The sequence below is a fragment of the Elgaria multicarinata genome, chromosome 1, assembly GCF_023053635.1.
Source record: "Elgaria multicarinata webbii isolate HBS135686 ecotype San Diego chromosome 1, rElgMul1.1.pri, whole genome shotgun sequence".
NCBI lineage: Eukaryota > Metazoa > Chordata > Lepidosauria > Squamata > Anguidae > Elgaria > Elgaria multicarinata.
Window position 1 is genome coordinate 105,317,092 of NC_086171.1, and position 15,481 is coordinate 105,332,572.

The 15,481-nt window shown below is 40.9% G+C and overlaps 2 protein-coding genes across 2 annotated transcripts in view; one reads left to right on the forward strand and one right to left on the reverse strand.

The window, feature by feature from the left end:
• Nucleotides 1-15,481, reverse strand: part of STX6 (syntaxin 6) — a 590,646-nt gene that overhangs the window by 454,793 nt on the left and 120,372 nt on the right. The window lies entirely within an intron of this gene.
• The window catches only part of XPR1 (xenotropic and polytropic retrovirus receptor 1), a 124,967-nt gene that overhangs the window by 78,348 nt on the left and 31,138 nt on the right, over nucleotides 1-15,481 (forward strand). Inside the window, exons 5-8 of the mRNA XM_063134457.1 lie at nucleotides 5,414-5,563; nucleotides 5,890-5,973; nucleotides 7,645-7,726; nucleotides 14,125-14,312. Coding sequence (XP_062990527.1) covers nucleotides 5,414-5,563; nucleotides 5,890-5,973; nucleotides 7,645-7,726; nucleotides 14,125-14,312 — 504 coding nt within the window. The remainder of the gene's footprint in view (nucleotides 1-5,413; nucleotides 5,564-5,889; nucleotides 5,974-7,644; nucleotides 7,727-14,124; nucleotides 14,313-15,481) is intronic.

Consider the following 15,481-nt stretch of genomic DNA (forward strand, 5'->3'; position numbering starts at 1 on the left):
TATTTTGGAGCAAGTCTGCTACTAGCTTATCACAGGTACACTATAATCCAGTGTGGTGTGGTTGCTAAAGTGTTGGACTTGGAGTTGGGAGATCCGGGTTCTAGTCCCCACTCGGCCATGAAAATCCACTGGGTGAATTTGAGCCAGTCACAGACTCTCAGCCCAGCCTATCTCACAGGGTTGTTGTTGTGAGGATAAAATGGAGAATAAGAGGATTATGGGTTCCTTAGAGGGAAAAAGGCAGTATATAAATTAATAATAAGTAAAATAAATAAATAATCCTTGATTTCTCCATTGTTTTCTGTGGGAACAGCTAGGCAGAAGAGAAGACCCAAAAAACAAAAACTAAGAAATCCTTTTCCAGAAAGTGACTTGGTTCAGACAATACGATAACCCATACTCAAGGTTCGGCTATGAATTGAATGTGGGTTGTCATTGAACCCATATTCTTGTTGATGTTTTTGTGGATTCTTATGGAAATGTGAGTTATCATGTTGTCTGAACTGAGCTGCACTAACAAACCATGGTTTGTTAACCACGTACAAACCACAGCTCACAACCCAATAACAAATCCATGAGTTCTCTTCATGAGTTGTTTGTACTTATTAATCCATGATTTGTTAGCATAGCTCGATTCAGACAACACAGTAGCCTATGTTTTAATGACAACCCATACTCAACCCTTGAGTGAGGTTTATTGTGTTATCTGAACCCAGTCACTGAGTGAGCTGGTTCGCATGACACAACAGCCTACTGTGGATTAATTACCTGCAGGGGCTGTTGCATCGTGCCAGGCACCATTTTTGCATGGTGCCGGCAGGCACCTCGGTTGTTGTGTCGTGTGAATCCAGGCAGCAGGGGTTGTTTAAAAATAAGACAACTCCCCAACTAACCCTAAAATAAGCTATGTGTTATTTGAGGGTTGTCGAACCTTGAAACAATCCCTGCCACCTGGGTCCACATGACACCACAATTTATGGCAAGTCAGGCATCCATGGGCGCTATACAAAATGACACAACTGCCCCGTGGGTAAATTACTCATGGTGGGCTGTCGTGTTACACGAACTAGGTCAGTGTGTCACTAGACTCTCTCTCTCTCTCTCCCTCTCTCTCTCTCCTCTTTAAGTGTTAAAAATAGATGTGACGTCCCCCATTATTTGTGCTATATAAAAAAGCCCCATGCTCACTCCTACACTGGCCTTTCATTTCCCTTCTCTCTAAAATTTTAAGATAAATATGCTGTGTGTTGAGCTGTTGATCTCTGAAATTGTGCAGTTGGAGTGCAAAGATTCTTACATGAATTCAAGCACACGTGATGTAATAATATTAGGCTTGACAATAGCTTCAGCTTCCTGAGGCATGTGAAAAGCTATAATTACTCCCACAGCAAGCAAAATTATTCAGCACAGAAAAATCAATGGCCAAAATCATGATTTTGTTTCATTTTTTGTTTCAGCTTTATAAAATAAGGCACAACTGTCTCAAGGGAGGGAAATGCTGGGTTTCTTCAAGAAAAAGTAATTAAAGTTTCTCATTGGCAGTAATATAGATAATTAATGCATTGGCTTCCTGTTCCCATCTCCCATCCTTTTCCTTCCTCCCTTCCATACTACTGAGCTCCAATATTAAATCACTCCAGGCATAATTAAATTGAAAATCATTTCAGCAGAGCTGTTGTAACCTCTCCCATAGGCATAGTTTTCTCTTGTTCTTTGTTTTCTTTCAAATTTGGCCTTGCATTTGTGCAACTGCCTTAAATGAAACACTTTTTAAATATCATTATTACAGATCTTTGGGTGTATGCTTAAAAGGAAGCTTTACAGCAAAGCAAAACCTTTTGTACATCACCGGATTCTCTTATATGTATAGTAAAGTGTGCTATGGCTTAAAAGCAATTAAGTGCAGGCTTGTGCCTTCTACCAGTTTGTTAATTCAATCCCATGTGCGGCAAGAAAATTAGTTGATGAATAAGTGAAGATACATATATACTTCGTACTTAATCTTGCCTTTGCTTTTTCTAATAAGCTTGATCAGAATATTATGAATTTCCTCTGACTTGAAAAACTGGTATTTAAAATAAGCTTTGATCGTTACGTTGAACAAAAGCAATAGCTTTTCAGGTTACAAGGAAATGTCATTATTGATCTCTGGTGCTTCTAACTTGCTACCGTTGTCCAAATAAACTAACCTTGACTAGAGAGTAAAACCTATAAGTACCGACTATTTTTTAAAAAATGCATATGTCCTGCAGTAAGGTTCATTCAAGTGCCTTTAAACAGATTCACTTTGACCAGGTATGAACCTGCCAAGGATGGGTGGCTGGGGTGGTTAACAAACTACCTAGAACTCATGCGGTGTTGTAGGGTTGCTCGGTGGTTGTTATCCACGGCAACAACCCACCCTCACTAGGTTCACACATAATGACAAGCCACACCCGGAAAGGGTAATTAGGAAAACGAACAGGCATGTGCGGAGGTGGTTAACAAGCCACTGTATTTTTATTTATTTATTTATTTATTACATTTTTATACCGCCCAATAGCCGAAGCTCTCTGGGCGGTTCACAAAAATTAAAATCATCATAAAACAACCAACAAGTTAAAAATACAAATACAAAATACAATATAAAAAGCACAACCAGGATAAAACCACGCAGCAAAATTGATATAAGGTTAAAATACAGAGTTAAAACAGTATAATTTAAATTTAAGTTAAAATTAAGTGTTAAAATACTGAGTGAATAAAAAGGTCTTCAGCTGGCGACGAAAGGAGTACAGTGTAGGCGCCAGGCGGACTTCTCTGGGGAGCTCATTCCACAACCGGGGTGCCACAGCGGAGAAAGCCCTCCTCCTAGTAGCCACCTGCCTCACTTCCTTTGGCAGGGGCTCACGGAGAAGGGCCCCTGTAGATGATCTTAAGGTCCGGGTAGGTACATATGGGAGGAGGCGTTCCTTCAAATAACCTGGCCCCAAACCGTTTAGGGCTTTAAATGTCAATACCAGCACTTTGAATCGGGCCCGGACCTGGACTGGCAGCCAATGAAGTTGTAAAAGGACTGGCGTAATGTGATCTCGCCAGCCAGTCCCTGTTAGTAAACGGGCTGCCCTGTTTTGTACCAGCTGAAGCTTCCGGACCGTTTTCAAAGGCAGCCCCACGTATAACGCATTGCAGTAATCCAAACGAGAGGTTATCAGAGCATGGATAACTGTAGCTAGGCTATCACTGTCCAGATAAGGGCGCAGTTGGTATATCAGCCTAAGCTGATAAAAGGTGCTCTTTGCCACTGAGTTCACCTGTGCCTCAAGTGACAGTTCTGGATCGAAGAGCACCCCCAAACTACGGACCCGATCCTTTAGGGAGAGTGCAACCCCGTCCAGGACAGGGCAAACATCACCTCGCCGGACAAATGAACCACCCGCTAACAGTACCTCCGTCTTGTCTGGATTGAGTCTCAGTTTGTTAGCCCTCATCCAGTCCATTACCGTGCCCAGGCACTGGTTCAGAACAGTCACTGCCTCACCTGGGTTTGATGAAAAGGAAAGGTAGAGCTGGGTGTCATCCGCATATTGATGACACCTCAGTCCACATCTCCGGATAACCTCCCCCAGCGGCTTCATGTATATGTTAAACAGCATAGGGGATAAAATAGAGCCCTGCGGAACCCCATGGCTTAGGAGCCACGGCACAGAGCAATAATCCCCCAGCACCACCTTCTGGAATCGGCCATCCAAGTAGGAGCGGAACCACTGCAACGGAGTACCTCCAACTCCCAGTTCAGACAACCTATCCAGAAGGATACCATGGTCGATGGTATCGAAGGCCGCTGAGAGGTCCAGGAGAACCAACAGGGTCGCACTCCCCCTGTCTCTCTCCCGACAGAGGTCATCCCACAGGGCGACCAAGGCAGTTTCTGTTCCAAAACCAGGCCTGAAACCCGATTGAAATGGATCTAGATAATCCGTTTCATTCAAGAGTGCCTGGAGTTGTCCTGCAACCACCCGCTCAAGCACCTTGCCCAGGAAAGGGATATTAGCCACCGGCCTGTAGTTGTTAACATCTTCCGGGTCCAGATTAGGCTTCTTCAGGAGTGGTCTAATTACCGCCTCTTTTAAAGAGGCCGGCACCACTTCCTCTCTCAAGGAGGCATTTACAACCTCCTGGACCCAGCCGGCGATCCCCTCCTTATTTGATGTAATGAGCCACGAGGGGCAAGGGTCAAGCACACAGGTGGTCGACCGGACTTGGCCAAGCACCTTGTCCACATCCTCGGGCCTCAATAACTGAAACTCATCCAATAAAACTGAGCCGGACGGCGCTCTGAACGCCTCTACTAGTGGTGCTGCATTAAGTGTGGTGTCCAATTCATGACGAATCTGAGCGACTTTATCTTCAAAGTGCTGTGCAAACTCGTCACAGCGTGCAAACTCGTCACAGCGTGCCACTGTAGCTTGTTAATCACCCTTGTGTCGTGCAAACCAGGCCAGTGTCTCCTCTATTTCACACTATTTGGGAGTCTACAACAAAGATATATTAAAACGTACACCCAAAAAAGGTAGAATATGTTAATGTCACACAGGTGTTCCAGAAGACCTATGTATAATAGGAAAATTGATCAGTGAGCTAGGAATGTACACTTTGTTGTAAACCCTAGGTCTCCCCCCTCCTTACAGTGCTGAACAGCCCTTAGTAAATTATTTATTTATTTATTTATTGCATTTATATCCCACCTTTTTTCCTCCAAGGAACCCAGGGCGGTGTACCTCCTCTCCATTTTTATCCTCACAACAACAACAACAACCCTGTGAGGTGGGTTGGGCTGAGCGCCTGTGACTGGCCCAAAGTCACCCAGTGGGTTTCCATGTCTGAGTGGGGACTAGAACCCGGATCTCCCGACTCCCAGTCCTACACTTTAGCCACTACGCCACACTGGCAACGCTTCTGTATCTGGGGTTATGTGTAAGGGCTTCAGGAGAACAGGGTGTGGCTTGCAAGCAAACTTCAGCCCCGATTACTCTCAATTAAAAACACGGTGTACAGGATGAAGTTTCTGAATTCCTACTTTAAGATTGTAGCCCATGAAGGAAGGAATGTTCGTTAAAAATGTGTATCAATGATTCCCAATCTTTTTTAGCTCATATCACCTGGAAATATTAGTAAAGTCTTTGATTGCATTCTGTTACTGACATTTTAATTATTTAGATCCTATTGTTCTTCTCCTTAAACCCTAGTCTATCCAACTTTGGCATTCAAATTATGTTCTTATATATTTAAAAAGCTATGCTGAAATTAGTTTGAACGTCCCTCCCAGAGAAGATTAATTAACCTTTCCAGTTCTCTGAGATCAAATCAGAGTGAAAGTGGTAAAAAGACCAAAAGAGAATAATGTGGTGGTGGTTTTTTTCTTTATCTTTAGAATCTAAACTTCACGGGATTCCGTAAGATCCTGAAGAAGCATGACAAGATCCTGGAGACACCCCGAGGTGCAGATTGGAGAGTGGCTCACGTTGAAGTGGCACCATTCTATACTTGCAAGAAAATCAATCAGCTCATCTCTGAAACGGAGGTAGAGTATGTTAACCTGTGTGTATGGCCTGTCCTTTGACGAGCCAAAAATACGTATTTTTATTGCTGATGTTTCTGTATTCTTGAAATGCTGGTAACCAACTTCTGGCAACAAGGTATTTCTCAATGTGATATATATGAATAATCCTCTGAATTTCTGGCAGCTTTTCATTTGTTTTGGGCTTGACTGCACATTCTGCTTTATGATACTGCTGTGGTATTTCATATCAGCTCAGCTTTTATCATGTAAAGGTATCATCCTTCTGCCAAGCATTTTTTAATAGGTCTTCAGTTCAGTCAATGGCTGTTTTTGTTTTGGTTCTTTAGACGGTGGTGACTAATGAATTGGAAGATGGAGACCGACAAAAAGCTATGAAACGGTTACGTGTCCCACCATTGGGAGCAGCACAGGTGATGGAAAAAAACAGAAGTGCTTAACTATTTTTTTATCCCCTAGAAGATATGATATTGCATAATTAACACTTGTTATTGAAAGAACTGGCATGGGCAAAGTCTGATGTCTTTTTCTTTCACATTTAAATGTGTGACTTTGACTACAGAGGACCTGAACTGTAATGACAGAGCAGAAAGAATGCTGAAATCAAGAAAAAAAAGTGTGTGTGTGTGTGTGTGTTTAAAACCTGGGGCTTTCCATCTGGCCCTACAATAGTCTCCAATTCCAAGGACCTATTTTGTTATGTACCTCTGCTGCTTATTCGTATTCAAGCTCTCACAAGTGAAGTGTTCTGTATTATTATTATTTATTTTTATTTATATAGCACCATCAGTGTACATGGTGCTGTAATCCCCTCTATCCAATATAAAGAGCAACAGACAGTTTTATAGAGCCATCTCTTAATTAGATACTTAAGTCACTTATCCCAAGACATAGGTAAAAGTTTCTTCAGGCTCAGTGTCAGCACTTGGCATACTTGGTCAGCTGTCAACTCCTATATGGGCTGATGCCTTCCCTGGGTCCCTGCCTCCATATCCCCTCAGTATTGCTGTGTTGCCACTCACCCCCTCCATTCAAGGCAGGCTTACCTGGTAGTGTCATCAGCACTAAATTGCATGGGAGATGAATGGCTGCTTGGCATTGGGCAGCCATAATCTTTTATCTCCCTGTCATCAATTCTGGGCGTTGCATTGTGGGACATTAAAATGTGGTGGTAACTGCTTAAAACTCAGCCGACAGTGGGTAAGCTTGCCCTGAGAAAGGGTGAGACTGGTGGCAACAGCAATTCCAGGGGGGATAAGTTGGTGCCCTGCTAGGTGTGGGGGATCAGCAACACTATACTATGGGCCCACTCAAGCCTGGCCCTGGCCCTGGGCTATTTAATCCCTTCCCCCAATATTAGCAGTTCTCATATCTTCCGTTTACACCATTTCATAAATGAGATCCATAATTAGACTCTCCAATGTATTTATTTTCACTTAATAACGGGCATGCATTCCCCTGCTGCTGTTTGCCCTACTCAGTGGCTATATTTTTTTCTCAGTGTGGTAAATGGTAGATAGGGGGCATTTATGTTGGGGGGAAATTACACAGGGAGAGAAGCATTAGACGCTTCCTTCCCCAAAATTGCTTTGCCAGTCCGGTAGGGCGGGCAGATGTCTTAAGTGAAAATAAATTTCAGGAGATCCAGCCACAGATTTCCTATGTAATGTGTAGGACTGAGCAACCTGAATGAACACTTGGGGTGGTATAAGGAGAGAACTTTGCTGCAATTAATGTTGGCAGGGAAAGATTCAAAGAATGGTTTGCCTGTGTCTTGACTTGTGTGGGAGTGTCAGTAAAATCTATTATGTTTGAGAAGGGGTGGGGGGAGTTTGAACAAATTAATGTATGTTGCTGGCCATTCTGCCCTTGCTCAGTTGAAAACATGGAGTCTGTTCAAACAGCAAAAGTAAAACAAACATGGAAACCAGAGTTATAAAGAATGTATTCTGAGATAGTCTTGAATATTTGTAGAGAAAGCTTCTGTTTATGAGAATGAGGTTTCTCTGGCATGCTCGAAAATGTAACCATTTACTTTAATTGACAGATTATTTTTTAAAAGCTATTTTCTGTTCTATCTGCAGCCTGCACCAGCATGGACTACTTTCAGGGTTGGGTTATTCTGTGGAATATTCATTGTGCTGAATGTTACCCTCATACTTTCAGGTTAGTCTCTTAACTTATAATGTTACAATTGCAACTTGAGTGCATGGCTGGATTTAGATGACCTATTCATGTGCTGATTGAGTTCACTGTATGTGTAAGGTGGCCATTACTTAACATGACAGAAATACTATTATAAAACCAGAAAATGATAGGGGTTTCAGACAACCGGGCTGAATCAAGAACTGGATGAAGTATGTTATAAATGGAGTATTAATTACTTCAGGATTAAAGTCACAATAATACTTTAAAAGGTTGGTATTTTTCAGTCAAACCAATTTTTAAATTAATATTAGTGGCAGTAATAAGTTATACCCCTGTTGAAATACATAAGGGATGGGTTCGCACGTAATGATAAGCCACTCCTGCGAATAAGTTATGCAGCGTAGCTTATTTGACAGATAATAGGGCTTGCTGTGGGTTGTTCTCCCCCTCCTCCCCTTCAGTTCTGCAACAGGCTCTGTTACATATCCCAAGAGTTTTTGCGGCAAAACCATCTTGTTTCTGCCTTCTCACTCCAATTGCTACCCCTTTTAGTTCTGCTGCTTTTTAAAAAAATCAATGACTAAAAATTTAAGATTATTATCTGAGGTCCTGCTCCAAGTGTCCCCACATGTTGAGATATGGCCAGTGGCCACTCAATAGTGGCAGCCCTTCAGTTATGTAGTGTCCACTAGCTGAACATGATAACAAAAGCCCTTTTCTGCTGTTGCTCTCCAGGGTATATTTCTTCTGAAACTAGAAGTTCCATATAGTGATCATAGCTAATAGCCAATAATAGCCTTATCCTCATGAATTTGTCTAATTACCTTTTAAAAGCCATCTAAACTAGTGGCCATTACCACATCTTGTGACAGTGAATTCTCTAAATTGAATGATATGTGTTGTGTCGAAATAGTTCCCTTTTATCTATACTACATTACTTGACAACCAGTTTCATTGGATGACCCCACATTCTAGTAGTATATGAGAGGGAGGGAATAAAATTTCTCTATACACCATATACAATTTTATAAACCTCTCCCAAGTCTCTCTAAATAGCTCCAAATGTCCACACGGGAGGTGCTCTAACCCATTGATCATTTTGATCCCCCTATTTCTTCACTTCTTTCTAACTTTACAAAATCCTTTTTGAAACGGGTTGAACAGAACTATACACAGAATTCCAAGTTGGGACTTCTGTGTAATTGTATATGGATATTATGATACTGACAATTTTATTTTCAGTCTGTTGCATAGGATAGACTTTACTGCAGCTGCCCACTGGGTTGTTTTCATTGCCACCAGTTCAATCTCCATCACTGTATATGTGAAGTTAGGATTTGTTTTGGTTTTGTTCCAGTGCCCATCACTTTACATTTATACTGAACCTCATCTGCCATTTTCCTATTGCATCAGTGTACAGCCAGTGTGGTGTAATGATCAATATTGGCCTGGGATTCAGGAGACCTGGGCTTAAATTCCCCTCAGCCATGAAGCACACTAGGTGACTTTGGACCAGTCACTGACTCTCAGCTTAACCTATTTCACAGGGTTGTTTTGAGAATAAAATAGAGAGGAGGAAGACCATGTATGTCACCTTGGGCTCCTTGGAGGAAAAGGCAGGATATAAATAGGACATATAAACAGCAATGTGGATTTTCAAAAAAAAAATCCAAAGCAAATTAGGTTAATTTGCATAGAGTCATTTGTGCAGGAAAATGTTCAGTTTGCATAGGAGAATATTCTGATGCCCTAGAGCAGGAGGTGTTTTAGCCTACAACTTCCATCATCCTCACCATTGGCTATACTGGCTAGAGCTGATGAGAGTCATAGGTCAAAATATCTGGAGGGCCACAAGTTGCCCACCCCTGTCCTAGAGAAAACTGAAATAGTTGAGGAGGGAGATTAAAAGACATGTAATGTGATTTAAATGTTACATTAAGTAGATTTTTTTCTATTGAAGTGCTTGTAAAAATGTAAAGGCAATGGCATGTACTTCCCTTATATTGTTTAAATTTAAAAAACAAAGGTACTGAAAACTGTTCACATACGAATAAATTTTAGCAACCCAAAGAAATGTGCGTGACATGTTCACAACCACTCATCTGTTTCAACCGAGGGTGTTGGGACACCTTAAGCTTTGCTGTCGCTATTTATTAGTTCCATTTCACTCAGAGACATATATGTATTTCAGTGAGATATATTCTCTCACATACTTGATAGGGATAATCCGCTGAAAAAAACGTTAATTACAATTAATGTTTGAAATTGCTAGGCTTGCCTGATATTGTATATGCAATTGGCAACCATCCATATGCACTAATGAATGTATGAAATGTAAAAGGAGTACTGGACATTTTTCCACCCCACATCAGTGCACATAAATAAATAAATAAGTTCACCCACTTTGAAGAGAGCCTCTTGGAGATATTCACAGTCCAGTTGGGTTTTCACCTCCCTGAATAATTTATCAGCTGCAAACATGGTCACCTCGCTGCTTAGCCCTAACTCCAGATGATTTATGAAAAAGTACCGTACAATTCCCTGATGGTCCCCACTTAAGAGGATTCTTTTACCACATGACTGCTACATTTACTCAGAGGACTTTGGCGAGAGAGTTTGTCAAATGCTTCTTGGAATTGGGGGCCACTTAAGATTAAGTTCAGAATCACTTCCTGGTTGGTTTCATGACCAGCTGTTCTAAGTCACAGTCATTTAGGATATCTGGGCATTTTGTCCTTGGCATCACCCAGAATACCATTGGCATGGCGCCACATTTACCCAACATACATGAGCATAATTGAAGTCACCCATATTGCACTTTCTTCTTTGGCTGCTTCCTGTGATATTTTTTTTCACCTTAAGATTGTCCTCAGTATATTGGTTGGGGGATTTGAGTTGACAGCATGTCCCTAGTGCGAAATTGCTGTTTGGGCCTGGTATTACCATGCATAGCAATTCTGCTAAAAGGACTGATCCTCCTATTTGTTGTAGTTTATTGGACAGTGACTTCTTAGACAGAACTACATCACCTCCCAATATTCCTGTCTTTTCTATAGAGTTTGTATCCAGGGATAACTGTATTGATTCTCTCCATTCCACCCCTTATGCTCTCACTTCGCACCAAACATCCCAGCTCCCTCATAACAAATGATAGGAGTTCAAGCCTACAATAATTAAGCATAGAAAATTCATGTAGATGTGAACCAGCCTGTAGTGGGGTTTCTGGACTTTTTGAACTAAATCTGGGCATTTTGTAACTTGCCCAGAAAGGCTCATTATAAGAAATTCTGAAGTGTGCCCAATTCTTTTGTACTTACTAATTTATAATCACTACCATGCTTGCTGTGCTCCTTTTGAACATTCTGAACAGTCCTTATCTTTTCAGTGTCTGGGATAATGGTCATTTGTCTTTAAAGAACTCATAATTTACAGTGCTTGGAACTGTAAATCTAAAAATTACAGATGAACAATTATTCTTCTGTTATTTTCTTTTTTTAAAAAAATTAACTGAAGAGATAACACTCAAGTGCTTCAAGGAACAACTGGTGCCAGCCATGAGAAATCTAAATGGCACTAATTTAATGCAGCTAATTAGCAGTCCTCTCACTCATATCTTTTTTTTTAATTGAGAAGTGAAGAATATAAGGAATGTTTTGCAGAGGCTCAAGGTCTAAAAATAGACCCAATTTACAAAGGAAACTAGTGGAAAGGAGTATCTGTATGAGGCAAGTCCCACTGGGAAGTTCTTGATAACAAGCAAGGAAGCAGAGAGACCCTCTGCATCATTCTTTTTTCCCCCTAAGTAACTGAGTTTAGAGGAGCCTGAACTGTAAACAGTTTTTAAATATTTGAGAGAATGAACAAGATTTCCATCTTATTTCAGGGTCTATTTTTCTGTTGCCTGTTTATGGTATAAACCTGCGTATGTTTGTTCAGAAGTCCCACTTAGTTCAGTGGGACTTAACTCTCCACTATGATCATCTATTTATAAAGCAGTTCAAGAACTGGGCACTGTACAGTGGCTGAATTAAAAAGAATTAATTCCAGCAACACGCCTCATGGGATGAGGAGATCATAAGGAGGAGAGAAGCAACACAAAGGAAAAGGAAAATAAAAAGGGAAGCAGAGATTAGAAGTTGATGGAATAGGAAGAAAGATCTTTTCAAACACTGTTAAACAGTTACTAGGAGGGAAAGCTATGAATAAGGGAAGGCAATGAGTTCTAGAGAAAGCAGACAATAATAGCAGAAAGGCAGGAGTGTGAAATCAGAGAAATAGCCTCAGGCTTAGACAAGAGAAGAGTACCGGCAGAGCAAAGGCAGCAGAAGGCAAATGGAGAGAGAATACAAGACAGATAAGGAGATTGTCGTTTAAAAACAAATTCACTGTATGAATTAATATAGACCAAGTGGAAAGTACACTAAAGTGTATGCGCAAACTGAAAAGTATACTAAAAGGTTTATGTTCAGAGTTTCCACGGATAGCTCTCTTAAGTGCATCCTATTATGCTCATACTGGCATACTTAGGAGACAGGAAGTAGTTTCTGGCAAAATGCCTGTTCTGATGATAACAAAGGACTTAAGAGGCTGGTTTGCCAATTACAATGAGACATGTTTTTAAAGATATGAGAGCCAGCAACAACATCTGTAGTCTTGATCGATACATGACCTTCAGTTCTCAGTACTAACATAACTCTCAAAATTGTTCATATTTTGTGGCCACTGTGTGTATTGCACATGCACCTGTGCTTTCTGCAGTAGTCATAAAATGTGGCAACTTAAGCATCTTGTACACACATCTAAATGCTTGAGTATACTACATTTGGGGCATGGGTTCTATGACAGCATTTGGGGCCCACTTTTTGTTCTGGTAGTCAGCTGGGTGATGGGCAAATCTACATCCTTTTTAGGATAGTGGGGGATGAAGATTGCTGGCAGGAATCCTGATCAGGATTGCCAGAGGTGCTTGTGAGCACCTCTGCTTATGAGCAGAGAGCTTGCCAATGTATGGTCAAACAACCCATGAATTGGTGTTACATGTGAACCAGATCTATGACTGCTGACTAGCCCATTGCATGAGTGTCCCTCATAAAGATTTGCTTCACTTATTGCTCTGTGGGTTTGTTTGTTTTTGAAGCAATTTTTAAACAGAGTAGCAGTACAATTGTTAGCTATTACATGGAATTCCAGGAATTTTCCTCTGGCTTTGTTTCTGTTACTGGGATATTGCTTTTTGTTAGTAATGAAATACTAATATTCTCACTAGGAAAATGTTATTGCCCACCAGCTATCCCCATAGTAATTTGTGACCCACAATTTTGAATGTGTTTCTACAAGTACTATGGTGCTCATTGGCAATGCTTGCGATAACAGTGATAAGTAATACAACTTCCAGGAAGTTGACAGTATGGTTTACATTTGTGGGTCTTGGGAGATCTTGCAGTGCATTCCATGTATAGTGCGGAGAGGCAGGGGAAGTATGAGCCCTGATCCAAATTTAACCTTGCTATAAGTATACATATTTTTGTTGGGGCTAAGATGTTGTCATCTGCATAGGCTCTATTTGTGTTGAGTCAGTCTTGTATGAACCTAACTTCTGAAACTCAACAAGAATATATCTTGAGGCAAGGCTGTTTGGGAATCTTCGTGGTCATCACAGAATATAGTCTCTCAACCAGAATCTACTGATTTGAGCAGGTCGAAGTTTTCATTTTAAATTCCTTCATGGCCTCCACAAACTTTTAACAGTTTGCTTATTCTGTCTCTCCCATCTGTTAAAAGTTCCATCCCTTCTTTCCTGGCACGACACAAGTGAATATAATATTCCAAAATGTTATAGTGAAAGAGTCACATAAGCTGCTAAGTTTATGTGGGTATTTCCATTAAATATAGTTTATCCCAGAAACTGGGTTTTCTGGCCCCAGAATTTCAGATGTCCTAATGTTAACCCGTTCAGAATTAGGGCAGTGGGTGTAGGTATCGTGTAGGGAGACTGGAGCAGGCAGGCACCATCACAGCCTGCTTCAGTTGGAACCCCCCCCCCCCACAGGGCTAACTGCCATCTTCACCCTGTGCCTTCCCACCAGCCTAAGCAGTCTCCTTAATTTATTTTTATTTTCTCCCTCTTCCCTCCCCATACACTTTTCCTTGTGTGTCATGTCTTTTTTTTTAGAATGTAAGCCTGAGGGTAGGGACTGTCTTCTTTATTGATACATTGTAAGCCGCTCCGAGAGCCTTTTGGCTGAAGGGCGGGATAAAAATACTCTAAATAAATAATAAAATAAATATCATATTCAAGGTTTGACTGATACTTTCCTCATAGTATAGACAGTTGGATTGTGAAGGAGCAGGAAGTCAATAGTCTCCATTAAATGGTCCGTTCTGCACATATTTGATTTGAATCTTCTTCTTGATAGGTGTATTTAATATGAAAGGATTGGACGTGTGGCCACTCATAAGAATCTATCGAGGTGGCTTTCTCCTGATAGAATTCCTCTTCCTCCTTGGCATTAACACATATGGCTGGAGGCAAGCTGGAGTGAATCATGTCCTTATATTTGAACTCAACCCGCGCAGTAATTTGTCCCACCAGCATCTCTTTGAGGTAAGTAGCACAGTTTGGTAGAGTCTTGGAAGTTCCAAATTGCTGGGAAGAAAGCATTGTCCAGCTTCCTTAGATGAGTGTAGGAGTGTACCAAGGAGATATTGGTATTAAACCTGTTTTGTTTAATCACAGCAATGTATCTCTATCCTCTTTAAACTAGGTGACCTTTATAGGGTGTTTAAATTGCACGCTATCAAGTTTCACAGGTCTCTTCATCAGATATATGGTTAGGTTGCTGATTACTAACCTTGAAGCTCAAACAAGCTTAATTACAAATGCAGACAAATGTTTAGTTTTTTCAGATGCTCGCCTAATTGTAAAGCTGTTGCCATCCTAACAGAAAATACATTATCCAGCAGGGGGTTTCAAGAAATCCATTGTTCCTGGTCTGCATCAGAGGATTAAGCATTTTAATTCCCAAGCATGCTTATTTTAAGGTAGTGGGGCGAGTTTTATTTTATGACAAGGACTTATAAGTAGCAAAGGAAGTGACATTTGGGTGTGTGAAAATCTTCCCTGAGTGCTAATATGCTGTTTTACATATGGGTGCCTTTGAGATTTCATTTGAAATATGAGCTCATCCATATAGTTGTCACTCAAGTGTGTTGCATTATATTAAATAGAGGGACATGCAACAAAATGTTGCAGTGTATTTTCAGTCTCTAAGAGCAGTGTTCAGGGCTCCAGCCAGCCTAGAACAGGAGCCTTGTAGAGTTCTTCAGGCCTTTCAGGGCGAGTTTCAGGAGGGAGAATGGGGGAAGGAAGAGGTTTTCTTTTTCTTTTTCACTCACCCTGAGGCCTTCCCCTGCTACCACCTCCAAATCTGAGCATTTTATAGCTTTATAGTGTGTGGGTGTGAGAGAGTGAGTGAGTGTGATTGAGTGTTAGGGGCTTGAGCAGGTAATTGTTATTTTATATACACACTCATACACACACGACTAAACAGTATAATTTTATGTGCTTTCTAAGCTATATAAAATGAACGTCATGTACTTAAATTGGTAGCTTTAGGTTTGATGAGTAAATTGCATATAGATCATGTTTTAAAAAATAAACAAGCATGTTTTTCAAAAAAACAAACAATGTTTTTCTATGGGTTAAGAATTTGTTTGCAAATTTAACTCTGTGGAATACAAAATAGATAAGACTTTGGGACATGCTGTGTTTAC